The sequence below is a fragment of the Ostrea edulis genome, chromosome 7 (genome assembly GCF_947568905.1).
Source record: "Ostrea edulis chromosome 7, xbOstEdul1.1, whole genome shotgun sequence".
Classification (NCBI taxonomy): domain Eukaryota; kingdom Metazoa; phylum Mollusca; class Bivalvia; order Ostreida; family Ostreidae; genus Ostrea; species Ostrea edulis.
The window spans coordinates 56259041-56275489 of NC_079170.1; the positions used below are offsets into that span (position 1 = coordinate 56259041).

The 16449-nt window shown below is 34.8% G+C and overlaps 2 protein-coding genes across 2 annotated transcripts in view; one reads left to right on the plus strand and one right to left on the minus strand.

Moving 5' to 3' along the window:
- Positions 1 to 392: 392 nt before the first annotated feature.
- Positions 393 to 7314, minus strand: LOC125653355 (RNA-binding protein spenito-like). Its single transcript, XM_056144782.1, has 2 exons — positions 979 to 7314; positions 393 to 865 (listed from the first exon to the last, which is right to left on the minus strand). Exon 1 carries the CDS (start codon positions 6335 to 6337, stop codon positions 4187 to 4189), a length of 2151 nt encoding a protein of 716 aa, XP_056000757.1. The 5' UTR covers positions 6338 to 7314; the 3' UTR covers positions 393 to 865; positions 979 to 4186.
- Positions 7315 to 7362: 48 nt separating this feature from the next.
- The window catches only part of LOC125653351 (actin-related protein 2/3 complex subunit 4), a 32774-nt gene continuing 23687 nt past the window's right edge, over positions 7363 to 16449 (plus strand). Inside the window, exons 1-3 of the mRNA XM_048882799.2 lie at positions 7363 to 7717; positions 11300 to 11418; positions 15727 to 15838. Of these exons, the coding sequence (XP_048738756.1) occupies positions 7577 to 7717; positions 11300 to 11418; positions 15727 to 15838 (372 nt within the window). The 5' untranslated portion in view covers positions 7363 to 7576. The remainder of the gene's footprint in view (positions 7718 to 11299; positions 11419 to 15726; positions 15839 to 16449) is intronic.

The window sequence follows — 16449 nt, forward strand, 5'->3', positions numbered from 1 at the left end:
CACAATTCACACTAATCACCAAGTTGTCTGCAATGTGTCCCACTTTACAACATATTGCACAAATAACACACGTAAAGCATTTTACTGTACACTATCTTCGAAACAGTTTCCACTCCCACTGAAGGAACAAAATGAATTCCACTTCAGAATATTTTCTATTTGCACAAATTAATCGGAATTTTGAATGCAATTTTACAGCTTATATGAGGCATAAAACAACACCACAACTTCATCAATTCTAATACCACAAGCACATCGCACTATGAACTGGGATGCCCTCCTAGAAATCTTCCATACAATAATAATTAATGTGTTTGCTTTCACTAACTGCACAACTTTGAAAATCACACACTTCAAAATACTAATTGCTTGTATCTGAAAAATAATGTCCATTTTCATTTTCACATGGTTTATTCTTGCTACCAACTATATCATAAGGTTTGCAAAATAAAGTCTCACATGACACATCACTGAAAGCATCATTTTGCAGATTAAAAATAACACGATATACTCCAAAATGTTGTCCTTTAGGCATTCAAGCATTAGAATTGAATATGTTGAAAAGCAAAATCTTTACACCTCTTTAATAGTTCTTCTCACACATTTCCAAATTACTTCGAATTCACATGACACATCCAATATTTCCAGACTTCACTTTCCACTTCCTGTGCCAATCTGCGTTTGAAATCACTTAATAAAGCAACATATTATCTATTCACAACACATTTCCATCATGCACAAGAGAGATATTTTGTACAAGTCAAATGTACCATCAGCTATTGCACACATTGTAAACCACAACACTACATAAAATCCATGGTTAATGGCCTTCTCCTTGATTTAAACTTCTGTAAGTTGGCTCAATCTGAAATGGTAAAAATAAAACAAAATCCTTTATTGAACATGCATTTCAAAGAACTATATGAGCATCTGCATGTTATACAAAATAAAATCCTTATATGTGCCAATAATACTCACCCACTTACAAAATTCTCTCTGTTCTTTTGATACTGTAAATAAAAACTCAATAGACCAGTTACAATTAAAATCAGATTCTGATTTTGATATAAAAAAAAATATAACTGATGGGGAAAAAAATTCATACAATGTTTCAAATGATACATACTTCCACACAAAAAGAGCTGCAAAAATATTACATGTCATTCTCCTGTGAATCTACTTTAAAGAATATTACAATAAAACCTTTATTTTAAAGTTTTTTCTCTATCAACATCTTTAAAGTAAACAAAATATACAACAAAAAGGTACAATTTACAAACTGAACTTGATGCTAACTGTGTATCATACAGGTACTGCTATATAACACATACCATGGTTTCATTCATTTTCATGGACATCATATTTAGTGCATTTTCAAAAAAAGAAGTGTGTTTAATAAACACAAATGATCCCCCCACCTCCCCCTGAGAGTGACCATTTATGATGATACTTGAATTAAAGGGGTTGAAGTAAACAAAACTTCTATTCTCATTGTTAATGACAAAAAATATTAATCCTCTCATATTTTTCTATCATTTTGCTAAATATTAATTCATTAGTTCAAAAGTTATTAGGTAGGTTAAAGTTTCAGTCAGAATGACAAAACAAAAGACTGGACAAAAACAATATGACCCCTGATCTTTGATCTCGAGGGCATGAAAATAGTCTTACTGACAGTTTCATCAAAAGCTTCTCAATGTTCTTCATTTATCAATAAAAATTGTACTTTGTTGAACATCTGATTTCATGGTCTGGCACAACTACAAAAAACTGGTTTTCAATGAAAATTTATGAAACCATAGTGTGTATGTATACACTCATACAAATATCAAATAAATGAATGCTCTGATTTATCAGCATCATAATCCCTGCCCAGAACTGTATTTGTCTCTTGTACTTTATTCCCAACATATCAACATGCAATTAGAAAACACTGAACCTGGAATGAACATGGTATGACGAATTTGCGAATGTACACCTATTTAATCATATTTACTGGTTGTAAAATATTAACAAAACATTATTTTTTTATTTATTTATTTTTTTTTTTTTTAGAAAATCTGCAACTTGTTGCTGTTGAAATGTTTCACCAAAAACAAGAAAATGTAAATTTACATTTTGCAAAGAAATCAATGCTTAATAAAAATGAAGAATTGGCCATCTAATACCAAAATGCAAAAGATTCAGGTAGTGATATAACATAAAGTACCATAGTGACCTTGACATTTTGATTCCAAAATCGATAGGGTTCTTTCTATTTTCTCTGCATAACTAAGTTACATGAGAAGTATGAAATTAATGGAGCAAACAATGTGGCCTGTAGAGTGTCCACAAGCTCAATGTTACACACACACTTACACACCGGCTTGTTACTATATCCCCTCTTGCAATAAATTGTGGGAGAATAATAATGCCATCAAAAATCTGTACATCTACAAGATGGCATATTCCCAAATCCTAAAAATTAATAATAATTAAAAATTAAGCGCATATTTCATCCAGAAAGGGGTATTTATCTCAATGCTTTGGATTTGTATAACAATGATTATTATTTACTAAGGTCTCCAGGGTTTTTCCAAAATTGCCATGTGGTGACATCAATCATCAACAATACAAATATGTGAAGGTAATTATGCACCACTCTCCTTCCCATAAAAAACCAAGAGGTAACTACACAGTAAATTAGAAAAGCCATGAAAAAAAGAAAGATATCCACAATATTTGTATGCAAGACTTTTTAAAATGTGTATAGTAAATTTGACATACACCTAATCTAAACACTTTAGTTAATTACCACACTATAATAATGTTCCGAAAATAAAATACAATATAAAACTGATAAATGTATGTCACAAGATAAGAACTTGTCTTCTGACAATGTTATCATGTAAAAATATACTTTCAACATATCTTTTAAAACAACTGAATCTTAGAAATCATTTTTTGTTCACTGGAAATTTCTGAAAACAATGTACTAATTGTAGCCATAAAACAAAAATTAATCTGACCAAATAATATAAACTAATTCTTTGTACATTTGGTTTTCAGCACACTATACTGTATAGTTGATTATCTAGTAATTTACAATGACTCCACTTGCTAAAAAAAAAAAAAACCCAAACAAACCCATAACCATTCCTTTGTAATAAACTTTGTAAGTAAATTAAAACCACAGGCATACATTGTTAACACTAGAATGGATTTTGTCTAACCATGGTAATTCATAACGTATCAGCTCATAAGCAAACATACTTTGAACTACCCTATACACAATAATTTACCAAGACCAAAAAGAGGTTGTGTTTAGGGTTCCATCCCACTCAAAGAGCTGACCCCAATCTCCTGAATTGTTTTTTAATTTTTCAGTAAATAAAGCTGAAAGTTGAAATAGCACTTTTCTTCTATGAAAATTCTTTGTGTACTTGACTTCCTATATAGAGAAATTTGTTGCAATAATTTATCATTCCAACATTGTTGGGGCTAGGCTACAATTCCTAGTCTTTTCTATTGTGCAATTGCATTTCCCAACCACAGCATCTCTTGTTAAATGTTTGTAATCCACAGACGTTCATTTGCATCACTTACTTTCAAACAATAGTTTTTGGTGTGTATGATACAAAGAGCTCCAAAATTGAAGAAATAAGTAATATAAGATAGAATTTTTCCCAGTTGTTAACTTTACAAATCATGTATCTCCATCATGTTTGCTTAACTTGAAAGATAACAATTTTGCAGAGGAATATATGGTAAAAAATAAATTAAAATTTCACATCTGACATCTAGGTTTATCCCAGATCTACACTATGTTTTGTCTTCCCTAAAATGAATCAATTACATTTACACCAAAGAAAATACCTTTGGGAGTTATAACCCTTCCCCTACAATATCAACATGTTAAAAATAGGGGAGGGCTACATTATTGTAGCTAGAGCTTTAAAGAGACTTTGTAAACTTGGCATGATTAATATGAAAAATTTTTGAGACACACAACATAAAGGTCAAACTTACACAGTGTTTAAGAAAATCAATTTGAAGAGAAATATATTGAAATTGATCAAAATTAAATTCCTACTTAATGACCCCATCATAAATTTTTGCATGCAACCCTATACACAACTGTTTTATTTTGCCTAGTATTAAAAATCAGTTGATTAACATATATATATATATATATATATACAAGATTTTATACTGTTCCTCTTATTACGACAACAATCAAGTAGTCATCCTGAATTGGTTCTAGTGGCAAACGGGGTGCTGCTTTCTGTAGATAATCATATCCAAATGCACATGGTGGAAAAGCATAAAGAACGCCTAGGTTGTCCCTGTCTTTTGTCTCATATGGTGGAAGAGATATAACTCCTGCAGCTTCTTTCTGTCGAAGATAAGTCACCAAATTCTTGAGCGGTCTTTGCTGAACAGCCGAATCATCCCAGTTTGGAAGTGTGCTTGGCATAGCTAGGAGAATACAATGACCATTTCGACCAGCTGCAGACACTCGTCGTCTTACATCATCCAATTTTGATGGATCCAAGCGCAGCCTTTGTTTTATCTTCAGCATTGGTGTTTCTGTGGTTGTTGGATCTCTCATCAGAGTATCAACAATCATGACATCCCCACTTACAACATGCATTCTTCCTGGGAATGCACTGCTCTTTAAGAGGATTCCACCATTCCATGCCACTGGTAGACACTTGACCATTTCATTAATGTTTTCAACTTCCTCCAAATCTGAATATTCTTTTTCCACTGATAGCCTCCGTGCATCTCGTCTACATCCATCTACATCAAATTCTTCATCTGAATTTCTGGCCCCTTTTCTACCGTCTCTATTTTGAGAGTGCGCATCATATTTATCGGGGCTTCTCCTGCGTCTGCGTTCCTCAGATCCATCTGGAGTTCTTGGTCTTCTGTACTGCATATCAGGAATCCGAGCATCAAAATCTTCAAATTTTCTACGTTCATCTCTATTGTCTGGATTTCTGACCACAGTTCCATCTGCTCCTTTAACTTCATCCCTCCTTTCATGTGGTGGTTTCCAGTTGCTTCCTTGATATCCTCTACCACCTTCATTTGTTTTAATTTCTAAGGGCTTTGGTGTATTTGATATATGGGTGACATCTGCAAAGTCAACACGCAGACGCCGGTCTTGTCCCCCAAGTGGAGCTCCTCTCATTTCTGAGCATGCAGCCTGAGCAGCATCTATATTGTCATACAACACATATGCATAACTTTTTCCTTGTGGCCATTCAATACGTTCAATAATACCAAACCTATCAAATTCACGTTCTAGCATTTGATGAGTGACCCATGGCCCCAAGCCACCAACCCAAACACAGGTACTAGGAGTCACTTTTCCATACCCAATTTTGCACTGAAATCTACCAATATATTGTCCTGACATTTCTACTTTTGCTCTGTGTGCATAGTCAAGGTTCATGAATTTAATGAATGCATATGCATTTCCCTGACCCCGCTGGGGTCTCTTGATATCAATTTCTTCAAGAAATCCGTATTTTTCAAACACATCTTTCAATTCTTCATCAGTTATGTTGTAATCAAGATTTCCAACAAAGAGTGTACGAGTTGATTTTTCGTCTTCTTCTGGTGGTATGTGATCCAAGTGGTATGGGAACTTTTCATTTGGAGCTCTTCTCATATTCCCAGCCGAACCGTAATTTGAATTGAATTCTTTCCGGGGCGGTAAATCTATTTCTGGAGACCGCATTGGATGGTAGTTTCTTCTTGGCTGGAATGGGGGTGAGCTCCTTCTGCTACCACTTGGGTAAGTATATAGTTCACCTGAACGACTGTAATTTGAGGTAGCAATTGTCCCTGGTGTCGTATGATGCTTTTTAGGATACACCGAATCAATTACTACTAACCTTTCAAACAGTACTAGTTTGTTTTGCTTTGCATGCTTTGCTTCCCTTGCATCCTCTGGATATCGAAAATTTACATATGCTACTCGCATCTCACCACTGTAGGTGATGTTTACATTGAATTCACCGTATTTTTTAAATTCTCTGTACAACGCGTCCTTTAATACATGGTCTGGAATTTTACTTGAAATATTACTTAAGCAAAGGGATCTATATTCAGGAGTTTTCACTTCTGTCCTACTTATTGGATAATCATCTTCGCGATATCTTGTCCTTACTTCATCGTGATAATACTTCATTTTCATTTCACGGTTTCTTGGAGGACTGAGGCGAAGATCCCGCCGATCATACTCTGGCAAGGGCGATTTCTCTCTCATAATTTCATAATCAGGACCTGGATATCGAGATCTCTTCAATGCTCTTGGTGACAAATCACGCTCCTGTGAACGTTTCATGCTAATATTCTATTAGTTTAACAGCTGAAAATGGTCAAGTACACACAAAAAACCGACGCCATTGGAATGCAGCGCACCTGTTTTTTTCCTTTAACGGTAACGACTCTATTCGTCATCTACAAACTCGGAACCGGACAAATTGCTATATTTCAGGCGAAAATTTTGTGTTGTTCACTGCTATTTTAGCGTGCATTAGCCATTTACATCCTCTGAAAAGCGTATCATCAGAAACATCATGGTTGGAAAATTTAATAAAAGTCTAACAACGTGTATGGACGGATTTGACCAAGATTTTCAAAGCTATAGATCAAGAAATTACGAAGGCCAACGTAGAAAAATAAGATTTTTTTTTCACCCCAAGATGGACATCTTTCGGTGATTTTTTTCTTCATTTTTAGAGGAGATTCCACTGCGTTGTAAATACGTTAATTTGTAGACTAGTGTAGTTGTAGTGCTAGCCTAGATGTATTTATATGTAGTTTTTGTTATTATTCTCTGTTGATATTGGCCACATTATGTAATTCTTTTCGTTTGTCCAGAAGAAGGGACGGGTCGTCCCGAAAATTTGACAATCTGGTTATTCGTGTCGTTTGTCATTTTAGTGCTTTGTATATTTTTTTGTATTTGACCTTGTATTCATGTTTTGGATCCGACACTTTAATTAAGGTATCGGGTGTTGTTGGAACTTTAGTGCTTTTATGTATTTATATATATATATGTATATCAAAACAATCTTAAAGACAGATCAGACCTTGAAAAGGAAAATATTCTCAAGGTTTTGGTGGAAGGTGTATTGGCCTACATAAGCGATCAATATCGCAATTTGTAACATGGTTGGGGTTTAATTTTCATGAGACCGAATTATATCGAAACCGCTTGAATCGAGCCATATGGCATATGTTGAGTAGTCCAGAAATTACATATAGACAGCAATAAATATATTCATATCTTTAAATATATATATAAATATTTTATACCAAAACGTGTTCTGTTGTCATGATTTAAAAAATATATGATAACATCGGCATCATGTAGGCCCTAAGTCGGCGCAGTCGCGCTGTTGAAGTCACTCAGCCAACCTCGTACTTGGAATTAACCGAGGTTGGCCGAATGTGATGAAGTGCACCATTCGTAAATTCTCGGGCATTTCCGGCCTAAAAGTTTTTCCGCATACTGAGATGGCATTGGTAGACATTGCTCCAACAGTCAATTCTTGGATAATTTCGCTACGCTTAATTAATGTATGAGCATCGAGTGCTGGAAGTCGGAAATCACCGAGGTGTGCCGAGTGTGATCGACAGGATTTTTCCGCAAAGGGCGAGTAACTCCTGGTATTTTTCCCACTTCCGTGTTACAAGGCCGGACAACGCTCAGAACATGGTGGGTGTCAACTTTATCAGAGTTTTTTCAATATCACTTTATAAAAACATTTTTGCATTAAAAGCAACGCGTTCTTAATCATGTTAGATTCAAATATCTGTTCAGAATTATGATTTAAACAAATACTAAATGCAGATTCTTCACACCCTATAGTATACAGTACATAGTTCCCTGTTCACACCCTTTCAACCTTAAATCCTCTTCAGAAGAATTTAGTTTAAATAGCAAAATTCTGCAGACTGTACCTTAAAATTGTAATTTTGGTGCTGATTTCACAGAAATTCTAGATATCTCACTAAGGTATACCAAGAGGGGAGAATTTTTTATTTTTTTTTTTAAAATTGTGCTTCATCAGTTGTGATATTTTGTTACTAATGGGTTTTTTGAATAGTTATAGTTAGTTTGTTTATTCAGGTAATGGCACATTATAAATACCTAAAAGTTACCAATAAAATGATCACATGTAAATGTAGGGATGATGTACATCACATTTTAAATGAAACTGTTATCTCGATTTGACTTTTCATTTGATTTGACCATTTGGGAAAGGAGTCACACTCATGAGTTTGTGTACATGCACCATTAATTGATAGCGAGATTCGCTCACGAAGCGACGTGACGAGCTCGCTCCAACGATTACACATATATATGAGTCGCGTGATTTACTCTTCATCAGCAGAAAAATAATGCTCTGGAAAACTGTCACTGCTGATATGATGTCACAATGTACTGTTTACATCGACTGCATCATATCTCCCGTATTAAATGAATAAGGTGGATTAAATGACTAATTCATTGTTGCACGATGTAAAGTGTCTTCGCTCAACTCAACGGTTACACTGTAAAACATATTATCGATTTACTGAGTCAGAGTGGCAGTAAATGATGATGTAAAAGTGCATCAAAACCACAAAAGTCAATTCACAACATGAGACAAGTACCCCCAAATACTAATCTTATCTGAGATTTGGTGTGGCTGGATATTTGGATCCATGCCTTCACTGAATCTCGGAGCAGTCCTTCAAAATGGAAGTCTGGAAATTTACATTCAGCTTAATTAATGTGCACTTAGATGACACTGCCATTCACTTGACTTTTAAACTAGCTCTCTGTCACTAATAATTTCGTTTTTCTTCTGAAATTTATTGATCCAAAACTAATTGTACATGGTATTTAATCAACTTCCACAGATTTTTTTAGGGTCTGTAGGGGGGCGAAATAAGGCCCCATTCCCAATGCTAAAAAGCAGATATTTTTCCCAGTTTTTGCTTTGAAATTCCCAAACAATGAAAACAAATCATGCAGGGTAGCCAAATCGTTCATAAATCTTCTTCACAGGCCCCAGATTACAATTTTTGCTTCAAAATTCTTAAGTAAACCTAATTTTTTGGTCTCTGCTTATTTGAATGAGGTAAGCTTTGACCAAATTGAAAGTCAGGAGTCCAATTATACCTTAAAGCAGTCTATGCGAAAGTTTTTTGGACCACACAGGACATTCGGTCCTGTGTAATCAATGAACACACCGGACCGAACCAAATTTTGTCCGACCGAAAAACCTAATGTAAAAAAGTGAAACATGTGCAAATGCAAAACCAAGGGAATCTTGTTTATTATACCGAGCAAAGCTCGGACGGGCCGAGGGCCCGTCCGCGAAGCAAGGCTCTAAAGGTAACACGTATGTAAAAGAAAAAAGTCAAATTCAGCAAAAGAAAAAGAGATAATCTCTATATACGTTCACTGAAATTTTCGTGATCCATATGGGCGCCGCCATTTATTTTTTCATTACCTGCTTCAACAGTTATTCGTGTTTTATTTTGAATGCCAATAATAGAAGACTCTGACGTTCAATTCGTAATTTAAACACCCAATTTGTTCAAAATGAATAGTATAATTATCATTATAACAGGTTTTAGCAAATAATTACATATAACACCGTAATACGACTAAATAGATGAACGAGTTCATGAGTTTCTTTGAATAAGAATATACGATAAAATTACGGTTACTTTTTTACCATTTTGAATTTATTGGTTAATTTTGTTTAGTTTTATAATGGCCTTTTTCATTGCATACGGAATGTATTATTGTTGTTTATAATTGTTTGCTTTGAAAAAGAGAAAAAAGTCGAGGCTAAATGTGACGTCACAATGCACAGTTGACGTCGCCTTGTGTTTTATTTCCCGCGTTTAATGAATAGGCGGATCCTGTAAAACTGTTCTCCCCATATAAACCCCTTGAATATTGAGATCTTACTGGGTTTTTAGCGCAAGAAAAATTTCATTAAAAATATATTTTTTTAAATGAATCATAATCTACCGTACTTAACGGAATTATGATTACCACTTGGGACACTCCAATGACCATTACATGCTTCGTTCGGTCCAACGGTCACACCGTATACATATTACTAGTAATACTATACCAGGGATCCCTCCCATATAATACTTTAGACAGTCCATGCAGTTTTAATCACATTCATTTACGTATTTGGATTCGTGTGCTATTTTTCACTTATAACAAACATTTAAATGACTCCGCATCAAAATAGTAAAGCTCAAAACCGGACACTGAGACATCGGACATTCCGGTCCGGTGTAAAAAAATGATGCATCGGACCTGAGGCACTGCACATCGGTCAGGTCCGACGGTCCGATGTCTTTCGCATAGACTGTTAAAGCACTCTGAATTGGGTTTCTCCCTATTTCTTTGTATGAAACATTTTTCCCAATTTTAAGCAAATGTTTCCTATATTTTTCCCAATTGGAAAGGCCCTGGCCGACCTTAAAAAACCCTGACTTCAAATATAAACTTTGTGCTTACTCACCCTCCCCCCTTTCCAACTTTTAAAACTTTGTATCAGTCAAGCCGAAAGCCTACATCAAAGGGGAGATGAATTTTATTTATATGTGGGAACTTTTACAGGGGCCTAAGATACCATTTTTAATTATTATGATTGAAAGAATTCGGTTATACAATCTGTTTCAGTAAGTTTTGTTTCATTTTGGTGGGTTTCGTTTCGGTAGATTTCGTTTTGATTTCATTTTGCACTTTACAGGTACCCTACCTCACATACTAGATGTAGAATTATGTATGCTGTCAGTGATTTTTTTAAGACCCATTTTAGGTCGGAATATCGGCCCTTTCCTCTCCCAAAAATTACCAATTTTTTCCCAATTTAACTTGCACTTTTCCCAATAATAAAAACTGGTGAAAAACGTATTTGTTAAAAAAAATAAGTTCAATGTGAATAGTTTATGTACGACATGACAAAGACTCGTCAATTATAGATGATTTAGAAAGAACAGTCAAAAATTTTAAGAGCTGAAAGAAAAGAAAGTTAAATATGTAAAATAAAAGAAGAATGACATCAATTTGTGTTCGATTTCTTGTTTGATATATGATATATTTAGTATATTTACAATAATGACTGGGTTTTCCCAATTTGATCAAAATGTTGACAATTTTCCCCAGTACGAAAGCCACAGAACCCTTTTGAAAAATGTTGAAAAATCACTGGCTGTAACATTATACCCCACATACATATACCAAATATATTTGATATGCGACTTTTCTTTTTTGCAGTCTGCTACACTGAAACCTTATCTGGATGCTATTCGGCACACACTGACTGCTGAATTCTGTCTGCAGAATTTTGATTCACAAGTGGTAGAGAGGCACAACAAACCTGAGGTAGAAGTGAAGTGAGTATTACTGATAATTAGTACAGGAAATACAAGGACTAATATTGCATGATGATATGTAATACTATAGATCACTTATATTTCACAAAACTTTATTTCTGCAAAATCATCATGTAGAAATATTGATGAACAATTGAATTTTTGTCAATCTAATTAAAATTAGATGTTAGATCCGCTCGCGTGTTATGTATGCGAGTACGCGAGCAGATCTAACATCTAATTTTAATTAGATTGAATTTTTGTGAACCTTCAATTTATTTTTCAGTATGTGTGTATATATATATATATATATATTAATTAATTGATTTTCACATGTATCGTTTAGATCCTAGGGGTAAACGTAAGGTTGAGTGTTATAATTGTTTGTTTGTGCTTTATATTAAATATTCTATACAATTGCATTGAGAGATCCACTCTCCTTATAAAATATCTTAAACACTGAATGACACAGCGACTGTGTGGGATTGCATCAGTGTGTATAAGTAGCGCTTTAGGAGCATAACAAAGCTTCCTTTTTTAGGGAAGTCGTTGTGGCCGAGTGGACCTACGCACTGGTTTGACAATCTTGCTAGGCAGTGGGTGCCGTACGTCGCTGGTTCGACCCCAGGCTGGGGCGAAAATTTTCAATACCTAGTTGTGATTATTTAGTGCTTTATATATTAATTAATTGATTTTCACATGTATCGTTTAGATCCTAGGGGTAAACGTAAGGTTGGGTGTTATAATTGTTTGTTTGTGCTTTATATATATATATATATATATATATATATACACATATATATACAAGTATTTTCATGAGAACCATATTTTCATGTGAAAGCAATCCCATGAATCTGAACAAAAATGACATTTTCACGTGTAAAAAGTGATTTATAGTAATGCTGTATTGTTCTTTTACATTTTGGGTACTACATATGTGCACTTTGTGATACTGTATTGGTCTCTAGCATTTTGGGTACTACATATGTGCACTTTGTGATACTGTATTGGTCTCTAGCATTTTGGGTACTACATATGTGTACTTTGTGATACTGCATTGGTCTCTAGCATTTTGGGTACTACATATGTGCACTTTGTGATACTGCATTGGTCTCTAGCATTTTGGGTACTACATATGTGTACTTTGTGATGCTGTATTGGTCTCTAGCATTTTGGGTACTACATATGTGCACTTTGTGATACTGCATTGGTCTCTAGCATTTTGGGTACTACATATGTGCACTTTGTGATACTGCATTGGTCTCTAGCATTTTGGGTACTACATATGTGCACTTTGTGATACTGCATTGGTCTCTAGCATTTTGGGTACTACATATGTGTACTTTGTGATACTGTATTGGTCTCTAGCATTTTGGGTACTACATATGTGTACTTTGTGATACTGTATTGGTCTCTAGCATTTTGGGTACTACATATGTGTACTTTGTGATACTGCATTGGTCTCTAGCATTTTGGGTACTACATATGTGTACTTTGTGATACTGCATTGGTCTCTAGCATTTTGGGTACTACATATGTGCACTTTGTGATACTGCATTGGTCTCTAGCATTTTGGGTACTACATATGTGTACTTTGTGATGCTGTATTGGTCTCTAGCATTTTGGGTACTACATATGTGCACTTTGTGATACTGCATTGGTCTCTAGCATTTTGGGTACTACATATGTGTACTTTGTGATACTGCATTGGTCTCTAGCATTTTGGGTACTACATATGTGCACTTTGTGATACTGTATTGGTCTCTAGCATTTTGGGTACTACACAGTGTTTTCCATTCATTTCATTTGAACGGGCCCATTTGGAATTGTAACAGGCCAGGGGGGGTATGGGGGAGATTCCCCACATGAAATTTTGGAAAATTAGACGCAAAATCCTGCATTCTGAGGCATTTCAGGGGGCAAAATGACCCTTGTTCATATGCCACTTTTTAACCTACATTTTTAAATTTATACCAAAGGGTTGAACATTTTTACCTCAGACAAGTTAGACACAATGGTGTTAAATACACACCTTTCCGATGTTTTGACTGGAAGAAATCATGTAATGTATTCGTTCGACGCTTCATTATTTTTCACTGCCATGTGCTTCTCACGCGCAAGGTGAGAGTTTAAAATATCGTCCAATCAAAATCGCCGTTTCAAAAAGCTCTCGATAAAAACATAAACAAGGAAGAAATATGAAAGATATTTATAGCCAACCAATTGCTACCGCATACATTCTTTGCAAAGATCGATCGTGTAAATCAACATCACTGAAATTGACAACATATTATTTTTTTATTTTTTTTTATATTTGAACCGGCCAGAAAATCGTTTGAAACGGTGAATTTGGCCGGCGGCCGGTTCTTAGGGAAAACACTGACTACATATGTGTACTTTATGATGCTGTATTGGTCTCTAGCATTTTGGGTACTACAAATGTGTACTTTGGGGACTCGTACTCACAAATTGTAGATCATTTTAGTTAAATTTTAGTGAAATCAAAATAATGGTTCAATTGCACTGTTGTGCCATTTAGAAATGTGTGGGCAAATAGAATCCTTATATCATATACATTTATCACGCTTCAGACAAAATTGTTGAAATCTAATTGGTCAGATCTTGGTCACATGACGCTGTGGAAAAAACGTATCGTGCGAGAAAAATCCGTATTGAGCAAGTAATTTATTGGCAGGTTCGACTTGTAGCTGTGACAAAATTATCATTTGACTAAGTTGTATGATATAGACCCCCACATATACAGTTAGAGGTCTTTGACGTGATAAATTCGTTTCACAGTTAGTTAGTGACCTGATACAGAAAAATACATGGTGTGAAAAGAAAACCCATATCAGGCAAGGTGATAAGGTTTTCTTTTCACACCATGTATTTTTCCATATCAAGTCACTAACTAACTGTGTAACTAATAGTATTATTCTTTCGTGAATTGGGTTCATATAGAATGATATTGGACAATATTATTTTTATGTATTGTAATGCACTTCACCATTGGTTCGTTTTATATTACGTGTCAAAGTATAGAAATGACCGAGTCTTTCTAATTATAAACATTAAAAAAACTCAGGATTGAACTGTACTTTCTAATAATAGATAAGGGAAATTTTGCTACATGCAACAATGATTGTGATTCGCTGACATATGTCATTCCAACCAATCAAATTCTCTTTCCGGTCTTTCTAATTGTAAACATAAAAAAAATCCAATTGACCTGTACTTTCTAATAATAGATTAGGGAATTGAATTTATTAATAAATTGTTATAATTTCTGGAAATGGGAAGATACTCTATTCAATATTCATTACATGTTTCATAAAATTACTTTGTCAGTATAAAGAACCCACACTGAAATTAAAACAGCTTACCATATTTTTTTAATCTCAATATGTTAAAAAAAGAAGAAAAAATTGTAATTTATGTTCCCTAATTTTGTCAAGCATTCTTTGAAAAATAATCTTACAAATGTAGCTCTTTCAATTGGTCGATCCATAGATATATCGACTTCACAGAGAAGCATATCGACCTCGCACTTCGTGCTCAGTCGATATGCTTTTCTGTGAAGTCGATATATATATATTATTACTACAGTAACTTGATCCGAAGAGTCGGATCACGTCGAGTTGACAGGCGCGGATCATCAGATCACACGAGACGCGAAGCGTCGAGTTTGATCTGATGATCCGCGCCTGTCAACGAGACGTGATCCAACTCTTCGGATCAAGTTACTGTAGTAATGATAAATTTATTATATACCCTCTTGTGCATTTTAAATCCACATTTATAAGATAATAAATGTAACCCAAATGATCAAAAACACAGACATACCATGAAATTATGTTTTGTATACGCAGGTTCGTTTGTGACGTGGTCAACATTTTCCACAAATAACGTTGCGTTGTTGCATTGTGACGTCATTGTGACGGCATCAGTTTCAGAGGATACTGATACGGAATCAGAAAACCACAGTGTGGTGATCCGGAAAACCGGATCACACGCTGTGAAATCCACAGTATCAAAGAACGATACATTGATGGGTATATAATAAATCTATGGATCGTTCTCATGAAAGGGCTATATTTGTATAATATATATTGCGCTTCTATGTCAACTTACCTTTATTACCCATTATGAGATATGTCTGTAATACATGTGTCACCAGGTGTACAGATACGTCATTTATTAGTCTATATAGGTCTGGTTTGACAGAGGCTCTGAGTCCAGGTTAAGACTAAATTTCAACACTATGACACATGTATTGAAACTATTCTGTATGATTTGTCCTTTTTAATGTGCTATACATTTAATTTGTAGAAGCAGTAAAGAACTTCTTCTTACTCCTGTCACAATAAGCAGAAATGAAAAAGAAAAGGTTCTAATAGAAGGATCCATTAATTCTCTTAGGATCAGTATTATGATAAAGCAGGTATGGTTATATGTCAACCATTTGTTTCAAGGAATAAATTTATTCTGTCAAGATTTCACATTGTTTGAAAATGCTTGATTGACAGTCACAAACAGAGTTTATAGCCCATAAAAAATGTTTTTTTATATCATCCAGAATATACTCAGATGACCTATTACAATCTGTTTTCAACTTCTTCTCAAATACATCATCAAAATTGGCACATTGGGGTAAGGGGAACAAAAAAGTGAATTTCATGGCTCATTAGATCTGTTGTCCATCTGGGGATTGAGGGTTAGGGCCAAAGCCTAAAAAATGATACAATACTCAAAAATCTTTTTGAATATTCACAGAGTTGTGGAAAACTGCCGGTCATGCCGGCAAAAGCGATTAAAAATGCTTGCGACCGATATAAACACCATTGATGTCGGTCGAAATGACCGGCCTGGTTTTTTGTTTTTGTTTTGTTTCCTGCAAGCATCGGCGCATTTTTCAGCGCAATTATCTTGTAAAACTAAAATGTGATTGCGTAATACTTTTTTCCTTAAACGAGCTTGAGGCTGATGAAAGCGAAACAAGCATGGCCGCGTGGCCCATTAAATTTACAGCTGGAGCGAAACCAGGTAAAAAAT